Source organism: Branchiostoma floridae, chromosome 13 (assembly GCF_000003815.2).
Source record: "Branchiostoma floridae strain S238N-H82 chromosome 13, Bfl_VNyyK, whole genome shotgun sequence".
Lineage (NCBI taxonomy): Eukaryota > Metazoa > Chordata > Leptocardii > Amphioxiformes > Branchiostomatidae > Branchiostoma > Branchiostoma floridae.
In genome coordinates this window covers 15,798,815-15,809,246 of record NC_049991.1, presented here as the reverse complement: position 1 = coordinate 15,809,246, position 10,432 = coordinate 15,798,815, and the positions used below count along the sequence as shown (strand labels likewise).

At 42.3% G+C, this 10,432-nt stretch overlaps 1 protein-coding gene across 1 annotated transcript in view; it reads left to right on the top strand.

Moving 5' to 3' along the window:
• Positions 1 to 4,667: 4,667 nt before the first annotated feature.
• Positions 4,668 to 10,432, top strand: part of LOC118429453 — an 8,782-nt gene continuing 3,017 nt past the window's right edge. The window contains exons 1-3 of the mRNA XM_035839938.1: positions 4,668 to 4,891; positions 8,045 to 8,842; positions 9,252 to 9,439. Of these exons, the coding sequence (XP_035695831.1) occupies positions 4,816 to 4,891; positions 8,045 to 8,842; positions 9,252 to 9,439 (1,062 nt within the window). The 5' untranslated portion in view covers positions 4,668 to 4,815. The remainder of the gene's footprint in view (positions 4,892 to 8,044; positions 8,843 to 9,251; positions 9,440 to 10,432) is intronic.

The window sequence follows — 10,432 nt, the reverse complement described above, 5'->3', positions numbered from 1 at the left end:
ACGAGAGCCCTGATGGGGACACCACTTTTACAACCTTTTTTACAACTTGTTTCATGCCGAGGCAGTTACTAAGAGACTGTGCATTACACAACGTGGTCGTTTTGCCGATGCTGGGTAATAAAAGTCCATTACGTCTAATGCTCCTCACTCTACTCCTACTGAAGCTATGTGGTATCACGTGGGATATACAGGAGCAAGCAGGGCTATTAGAGATGTATCAACACTTGGCATCATTATACACCTTCCATTGGAAACCCTGCATGGAAAGGGGAGAGACAAGAAAAAAACACTCACTCAACCATGCATTCCTCTACATCTACCGGTACATACTTTTATCACATGGGATATATAGGAGCAAGCAGGGCTATTAGAGATGTATCAACACTTCGGTATCATTATACACGTTCCATTGGAAACCCTGCATGGAAAGGGGACTTACTTTGACTTAATCCTCTTTGCCCCTTCTGGAGCACAGGGCCTCGGTGAGATGCCTCCACCTTCCTCGGTCTTTGGCGGTTGTCTTAGCCTCATGCCATGAGGTCTTTGCATGTTGTAGGTCCTTCATGACTCCTCGCCTCCAGGACAGCCTAGGTCTGGAAAAGCATGGAAAGGGGAGGGATAAGAAAAAAACAAGTTGACGCTCTCAACCACTCCACATTTACATACTTTAAGTGAGGCCATCCTTAGAGTGTTTTTTTGCCTTATCTGAAGGGACTATGGCTTAGAGGCAAAAATTGAAGAACGTGGAATAAATGTCGGATTGCTGCCCCACCCAGGAAAAATGCCTGTTTTGCATTTTTTTGACAAATGCCCTGTGGAATGTCCCAATATCTCAAAATTTCATGTTTCAGCCCAAGAAAGATAGCCTGAACTGCTGAAGATGATGATATTGACAGGTTTATTAGCAACAAGTGCTCAAACATACCATTGCAGCTTTACCTGCTGAATTGGGGTATTTCGGGGAATTACAAACAGCATTCTTCAAATTTGTTAAAATCCATTCAACAACTCTACACTAAAAAATTATGGTAAAGTACTATTCTTGAATCTTAGAGTTCTGCTTCTAAACTGTAAAGTTGTCCTTTGTTCGTAAGCTCCCTCATTTAGGTGGCAACCAACTTGAGAAGGTGCGGGATTTAGATATAGAGAATGCAAGATTCACACAAACATTATGGCATCTCAGATACAGGGAAGTAAGTGACAGCTGTTCAAAGGCAGATACACATGTAGCATCACATGCACACAACATGCTTCATCCCACTATGATTTTTCCACTTCTGTGCTTGTGTAAAGGTAATTGTTGTCAACCAGGTCTGTCAACACTCTTGAACAGCATCACGTTGAACATTCATAGATTGGTGGATGTTCAGTATTGCCACTGAAAGTGGAGGGCTCTCGGCGCTCAGAGTTTGATTGGCTGTGGATAGCAAACATTTAATTTCAGTAAGGGCTGCAGCCTTGAATATAAATATGTTACTGTCATTAGTTTGAGGCTCACCCCTGCAATGCTACACATCCCACAAGCAAACACTCTCATGACATGCATCTGCGTAACCACCAGCAAGTATGTTATTACTTACGTGATCACACATGATTTCCAAATGGTAATTACACAATATTCCAAACAGAGAGCTCATGGAACATGAAGTGTAAATAGCTCGGTAAGGTGCATTCGTTACTGGTGTTTGTGTTGTATTATTGAACGTAGTTATGTACATTTAGTACTTGGGTAATGCTGCTAGTTGAAGGCAGCATAATGAACCATCTGTGCCAGTAAAAGGTTGGGTATACACTACAGAGTTGCTGTCTGAGAGTACATGTACACTGCACATGAAAAAGGTTTAAAACTTGAAAAGTAGGTGACAGTGGTACCAAAGCTTTGCAATTGTATGTATAGATAGTAATACGAACTCATTAGCAATGCATTTCAACAAAACAAAGGAGATTTGTAATATAACATCATCTTGTATATCTGGGTGCATGACTTTTAAGAATTTTATCACCTATTGAAGTAGGTGATAATTTTTGTTGACACCTTTACTAGGATGCCCTAAAATGGTGCAAAATTTCAGGCTGACAATGACGTTACATGCAGGTCCCTTCGTCAAGTCAGAGATGTATTTTCCTGTTCACTGTTCTCGGTGTGTATATGATGGTGGAAATAAGGTGGAATGTTACAATGTTTGTACAAATTAGAGAGGGGATATTGTATTGATATGAGGCAGCTTGTTGGTTATTATACTCAATGTAAGAACAAAATTATTTGAATGGATGGATTACTAGTATTACGATAAACGGCATGTATATATTTGTTTCAGGTATTTTTGACAACAGGTTTTGTATAAAAATTACTTTGGCATTTTGCATTCAACATGTAATTTTTGTAGCACTGCTTCTAAGCCATTGGTATTTATTAGCGTATGCTGTACAATTTCTGATTACCAACTAAAGTCAATGAAAGCCTGTCAACTTAAGACACGAGCAAAGACTATCTACATTTTACAGATGTTAGATAGCTGTGTATCTTTGGCATTAGACTACCATCTACATTTTACAAATGTTATATTACACTGCATCTTTGACCTTAAACAACTACATGTATCTAAATTTTACAGATATTAGATATCTGTGTATCTTTGACCTTGGACTACTATCTACATTTTACAGATGTTAAATAGCTGCATATCTTTGGTATCGGGGTATTATTAACATTTTAAAAATGTTAGCAGTGTATCTTTGGCCTTAGATTACTATCTACATTTTACAGATGTTAGATAGCAGTGCAGCTTTGACCTTAGATCCATTTGAAATTAAGTACAGTTATGTTGTAGATATGCATGAACATGTAATTTTGATAGTTCACAACTTTAAAACATACATATCAAACAGCATGAGTAGAAGTGGTAATTGTTGTCAAGTTTAAAACTGTTGTCAAGTTTAAAACATCGCAATTTTTTTTTACTTTGGTGATGTGTATAGGCCAACTGAGCGGAGCGGATTTGTATACCTGTATATCCCATGGTTATTACAGGTTAATAAAGTTAACAAACTCTTAGAAAATTAAAACATACATATGTCTGTAGTTTGTTAACTATTGTTGTCTGATTCCTTTATCATAAACTACATTAGCCTAATTACATGTACCATCCTAGGTTATTAACTAACACTTAATAACAGTTGGTAAGGGGAGAGTTTGGGGCGCCGATAAACTAAAAATCACCCAGACTATAATCAGAATCAGAACATAAACTTGAGAGGTGAGAAAGGGTTCCCGCCCATACAGAAAATGCCTGGAGCTGGTTCAGAGACCGGCCGAAGGGTCCTTAATGCACCGTAATGACACATTTTATGGACATTTCTTTGATCACTCCTTCTGGGCACTTCACTGACCGCTTGACCTGCCGTGAATTGCCTAGTATAGACAGTATAGTGACGTCATTCGGGCTACGGGTAGTACCTGATTGACGAGAACTCCAGGCCTTAACATCCTTTTTAAGTATCTTGTGTCGAAGTATCTTAAGATTTTATAAGGTATCGTGAAAGTTCTCAAGATTAAGTCAGAACGTCTCAAAACATCTCAAGATGGAGTCAAACATCTCAAGATTTAGCACAAAACGTCAAGATTTGGAGTACATGTAACGTTACTAGAGCTGATGGTTCTCAACGAGACTTGAAGACCTATGTTGAGGTCATGATCTGTTGTGTAACAAAATATCAAATATGTAAGTTTAAGCTATAAAAGGATAGAAGCATAAGTTCAAAGTGCTTTGCCAAGTCAAATATTTACAAGTATCATTGAAGGATTCATAAAGGCAATAAAGCACCAGATTGTTCTTAAATATGCGACATAGTCGTCAGGAACGCGAGTGCTACTGTGTGCTACTGTTTACGTGTAGTATGCTTCAGACGTGCCCCTTCGTTTTGGTAGATAAATCACTATCAATCTGAGCACAGATTTCTGTCAAATCCTAGAGATTGACGTCACAGGGTAATCATTGTTGATTTGCGCGGATCCCAAATGTGACATTCTAATAGATCCTCACAAGGGGGAGATAACCTTCTTGACCCAAACATAAATAAATCAATAAATGATTCTGTAAAACGCAACAGTTAAGTGCAGCCAGGCATCATGCAGTATGCTTCTGACGTGCTCATTGCCCGTAATATGTATAACCAATCGCAAGGACGTTCTTATATAACGTCCTTGGTATAACCAGGTACTAGTAGTACGTGCCTGGAGAGAAAGTCGTAACATCCGCTTAAACCCGACAGTTTGCCGTTCCTTTTTGCCGTGGAAGGGAGTTTGCCATGGAACTTCTGGAAGAGTGTTTTCTCTCCCCCCCCCCCTTAAAAAAACTCCCTTCCTAGCCAACGTTGAAAAACATTTGTCCCATCTTCTGGGTTGTCTGTCAATTTTCTCCTCCAAACATCTGCTTGAAGTTTAATATTGCAAATTCTGAAATGATAAATTTTTTAGGAGGACCTGACATTAATAGGACGACAACTTTTAATAACTTTGTTGTCTTAATAATCTGCGCAAGTTTAAATTTATAAAACCTAGTTAATGAGGTTATTGATTGATTGCCGTAGGGCCTTTGTTTAGTCTGCACCAGGGAGGTTCTATTCAACCATGGGAATTCAAATCCGATCAGCCAGACAACAATCAGACAAACAGTGCGCATGCGCTCTCCACCAGTTGATCGGCAATCGGGACCCGATTGTTCCTTTTGGGCACGTAAACAACAACAACCCGGCCGTGAGGGAAGTTCACAACTTCGGTAGACAGTCGTGAAGTTACACCCTTGTACCCAGTCCATGCCCGCAGACGACCCTCCTGAACCCTCGCCCATCATGACGGTTACCGACATGCTACAGGCCGTTGTTACCGAAGGTCAGTCCTCACAGTTCTTTGTTCCTGAAAAGACTCGTGTCTACGGTTTTCCAAGGACGTTACATCAGACGTCCTTGGGTTTTCGGCTCACGCTGCTCAACTTTATCTGGTCTTATCTGTCTCAGGCTGGTAGGAAAGAGACATTTTCTAAGCGGCTTTCTGTTGTTATGTTCCAAACCGACTTGGTTTTAATAGTTCAAGAAACACGGCCTCTGAATCTACCCCATGAACAAAGAACATGAGTTCAAGCTAGGGCAGGAAGTAAGGACAGGAAGTAAGTTTGCTGAAGTGTGTGTCCCTGGAAAAGCGTATTTGCAGACCAACGGTTTTTCTGTCCGGCTGTGAAACCGGGGGATCAACGAAGAGTTTTTGTGACGATTTCTTCAGTGTGCACAGTGGTACATGGAGAAATATTATCATAATATCAGCTACTTGGTCATCCATTCCAAAACGCACGTGTTTCATTTTCGAAAGTATTTTCGGTTTGGAGTGACCTCTTTTTTTAGTGGCATGTTTAACAAACAATGAGGAGTGGTTGGCTCGTGTTGGGTTTCATGACAGGGGTGGTTGGTTTAACAAATGATAATGTCGTATCATTTACATACAAAGATAGCCAAATTCCTGCGTACCTCTAAAATCGGACAGTAAACTATTCTAAATGGTGGCTACAACGACAGAAGTGGTTGAACGTTGTCTACAACTTGAAATAAATGACATTGTGTGACGTTATCAATGAAAAAATTATTTTTGGTCTGAAATGAATCTGCTCACTTTGTATGAGGTATTTGTTGGAATTCCGATGTTATTCTTTGGCTCGTTTAGACTATCACTATGGAAACGACCCACTGTGACAAGCAGACGCCAGCTGTTTTCCCCGTGGAAAATGCATGGAAATGCGATCATCATGCAAATGAAGCCGCAGCAAGTGTGGCCGCCTACAGCTTGCATTGTTGGGACCAGCATTTTTTATTATCAACATCCAGTTCTAATGGGACGACAACTTTGCCCCAGCCATGGTGCAAATGCCGTCATATGGAAAGCCCGTTTTGTGTAACAAATTTCAACATAGCCATAAAACAATGTATTAGTATGTATGTTTGTTTTCATCTAGGTGGTCTCGGTGTGAATTATCAGAAATCGTGTTCATTGGTTTCCTTGGAATGCGTATAACCAAGGAGCCTTTGCTGATAAAAGCTCCTTGGTATAACTTAATGATGTTGCTCAACGATTGGAAAGAAGTGGGCTAACGTTACTTTTACATACTTCTGCAAGCAAATGCGATCATAGCTATGCCAAATAACAGTCGGTATGGTATCTGTGCGTGTACATGTATTATAGAGAAATTGGTTCGGCCTTGTCTTTTTCTATACATTTCTTACACAATTTATCATAAAAATTTATTCAAGTCTCAAAACAGCTATCCCGGAGAACGAAATTGAACTCTCCGCACAACCTGACTCCAAACTAGACAAGACACGATTTTTAACACCGTATTTAAAGCAGGTGCCAAGTTCTTACAAGAAAAAAGTTGTTAATTGACTCTACCAACAAATGAACTCAGTGCGCAATTAGTGATCAGTTAGAACAACAAAGGCGGAGAACACGTCTCCATTATTCATTGTTATGGTCCGCTCACTCGGCACCCAGTTGTTACTTGTGGTTGTGTGTTGATGACCTCCTTTTGACACGTACCGAATACTAGTAGCTCTACCCAGGGAGCTCTACCCAAGGAGAATACTGGAACCATCCCTGGCATCTACAAGGCTCCACAGGTCGCAAAAAATGGTAGAATTTGGTTAAATGGACAGATTACATGCCAGAGGAGTTAGCTGGCCAAAAAGTACAGTTTGCGACGCACATGTTATCTGTTCATTTAGCCTATTTCTGAGTACGGCTTTGCGTTTGTATTGAAAAATATTGTGGTCTCCAAGTGGATCTTCCGGGAACAAAATCGTAACTGTCAGCCAAAATCTGTTACAGTGTGACAGCCCCTGACAGTCTTGGCCGCGCGCCGGCAATTACGATTTTTGCTCGTGAATATCTGCTTGGAGATTTAACTTGGAGATCTTTCGCCGAAAGTTTTGGTGGTACTTTTTTGTTTGTGTCCTAATTTATCTGAAAACTACTGTCGCCCTTCCAAGACCCTTTGCAATAATACCGCCCACTCAGTCCTTTTAATAGTGTAATAAACTGGTCTCCCCTTGAGTACAATCACCTCGGGACCGATTAGACGGGAAAAGATAGGTTGAAAATTTCCCCCAAGAAGCACCCGTGGTCGAATTACTCCCTCGATAGACTATTCGTCCAATTTGGGCCAATTTGTACCGTTCCATAAATGTCCTGAGAAGAATTGAGAAGAGAGTAGCTCGTCCCAGGGTTGTGCGTCATGCTCGCTCAGCCGTGGTTCTACTAGCCCACTGGGATGACGTCATAACAGCGAATTTTTCCAGTTGCCAAGGGAACAGAAAGTTTCGGCGACTCTGTCATGTTGTGACGTGCCCCGGTATTGTGCGTCATATGCATGCTCGCCCGCCCGGACGTGTTACTAGCTCACGGGGAACAACGTCATAAGTTACATAACCGGGAATTTTCCAGTTGTCAAGAGAATAAAAACGTTTCGGGGACTCTGTCATGTTGTGACGTGCGCCGGTAATCTCCAACCAGATCCACGGTGGCGTAATGTATAGTATCAAACTTACATCCGGTGTCCATTTGACTCCCTTTGGCCGGCTATACTCCTTGGCCAGCTTTTGATACTATCTTATGGCACCGTAGGATCTCCTTGGAGATTAGTACCCCGGTAACAAATAAGTACAGCTAGGCATGCGAAACGGAAATTAACGTCAGATCCCTTTGGGTGTTGATGATCATCTGATACATGTATAACAAAGGAGATTTCATCAGTATTAACTAACTAGTGGCACCCCTGGGGCTATATTACACTGTCCTTCAATTCGTACTAAGAATTCTATCAATAGCTAATCTTCTAAGAAGTCCTCATTAGCCAATCATTCATTTGGAGACAGTAATGGGATTTTGAAGAAAGGTTTGGACAGATTCTGTACATATCGATGTTTCCTATGCTTTGATATATTTATGTGTAGAAATGGAATGGTTTGATTTGAATGTCCATATTATATTTTTCGCTGATAGATGACTACAAAAGATGGAGAAAAGAGAACGGCATCGGCGAGAAGAAGAAGAAGAAAAAGAAGATGCCACGGAAAGGTCTGGACGAGCTGAAATCCGAACGGTCAAGCGACTCCGAGAGTAACGAACGGACGGACGGACGGATGTCATGGGCGGACATCATCGAGCTGGAAGAAGGGGACAGTCAGTCGGACGATTCCGCGGACCAGGAGACCTCTGGGTCAGAGACACGACTGTCTCCCAGTCCTAATAAAGCTAACCTGGACCGGAGAAAACAGACAGCAGGGGCAGTAACTCTAGCGAAGTCTACAGAGGCAGTAACTCCAGCGAAGTCCATAGAGGCAGGAACTCCAGCAAAGTCTAAAGAGGCAGTAACTCCAGCAAAATCGAAAGGGGCAGTAACTCCAGCAAAGTCCACAGAGGCAGTAACTCAAGCAAAGTCAGTGAATGGCTCGAGTCAAAGCGACACGGTGATTCAGAGCTCGAGGACTAAGAATGACACTACAGCAAATGCCGCCAAACTTTGTGTACGAGGCACTGTCAAGAAAACCGGTGAAATCGATACACTTTCCTCGACAGAGCGTACAACAGACGATGTCGTCCGCAAGGTGCACATTCCAGCGACCGCGGGGAAATTGAATTTGAGGAAACAATTGAAAGGGGAAACAATTGAAAAGTTAGTGTCTCTCACATCGGCCGCGGAGAATGACACTTCGGCCAGAGATGAATCGAACTCAGAGGCAGCTGAGGGCGTCACGGCAATGGAGGATTGCCAAAGCCGAAAGGGGACAAGAAAGACAGGTATGCATGTCAATGTTCTGTTGAATAACGCTTTGATTCTAATCGTTACCTCTAGGTGTAGATCGTTGTTCTTATTTGTTATCGGTCAAAGTCACTAATACTAATCTGATTTAAACTCGGTCAGGAAACTCTCTAAATACTGGTTTTTGCTCGACACTGACATCGACACGGTCATCCCAGCGCCGCAATTTTTAAAATAAGTCTGTCTCCTTTTCTTGAGCTTGATTTATTTATTGCTTTCTGGGTCTGCTGTCCTGCTGTCACTCATGGGCTATTGCAATATACAAACCGTACACATAGAGATGCACTTATGCAGAACATTAAAATCATAAGTGATAAGCCACAATATAGGTTTTGTGATAGTAATAGACTAAAATGTTCTCCTTTTTTTCAAATTGCTTCCTCGCAGGCCAGCATCGTCTGACGGCAGAGCAGCACCGGCAGTTGCAGGAGTTGCGGCGGCGGTACCCGTCCATCCCCCCGCTGACGTGGCAGAGACTGCGCGCTGTGCTGGAGAACCACCCCGCCATGCTGGACATGCCGCACGACGACACGCTCACCTTCTTCAGTCAGCAGCCGCCCAGGGTGATGAGCAAGGTAAAGTTTAGGTTCTATTAGGTTCCCCGTAATAGGGCCTTCACACTGAAATCGAATCAGCAGGAATCAAGCAGAACCAGCCGGAATGAAGTATTTGCAAAATTCGTGTCACATTCGATGCCATTCCGAGTGGGTATTCCAAATGGGCCTTAAATCCCCTTCACACGAGAAGGAATGAGACAGAATGCCGTCAGAATGAAAATCCCTTTCTGTTCCTGTGAATTCGTTGTGTATTCTAGACATTCTCACTGCATTCGAGATACTTCGGCCGCATTCTGGTAGGATTCGAAGTGGCTTGCCGTTTCGGTTCTCGATCGAATGAGATAAGAATGTTTGAACAATGTTGGAATGCCGTAGAATGCGGTCAGACTGCAGTTAGAATAGTTAGAATACACTTAGAATCCACTCGATATTTATCCACTTCGAATGCACCTCGACAGTTTTTGACATGTCAAAAACTTTCGAGCCAGCCAGAAGAACGGGGACGAATATTTGGAATGCAGTAAGAATGTTTAGAATACAGTACGAATTGCCAAGAATTGTCACGAATAGAAAATAATTTTTATTCCGACGGCATTCCGGCTCATTCGTGCTGTCGTGTGAAGGGGGCTTAACGGGGCCCGACCGGGATGCTTGCGGAAACGAAAAATAAAAGTGTTAACCCACACAAATTATGTTCCTGACTATTTTTTTTACGTTCTGTGTCTGTGTGTGTGTGTTTCCTTTCTTATCATACCACTTTTCGTTTCCGAAAGCTACCCGACCGGGCTCCGGGTGGAGAATTGGGACTGAGCGTCTTCTCTGCATCTTAAAACTTTCTACTCTCCCATTTCTCATAGCCTCTTGCGCAGACTTTCGGCGCGGCGGTGTTTATTTTTTGGGTAGCGCTATTTCGGGGTTTTCCTCCCTCTTCTTTTTTTCCTCATTCTCCCGGCCCCTCTCTTCCTTCTTCTTCTCCCCCCTCCCCCCCCTCTCCTTTTTTCCCCCTCCCCC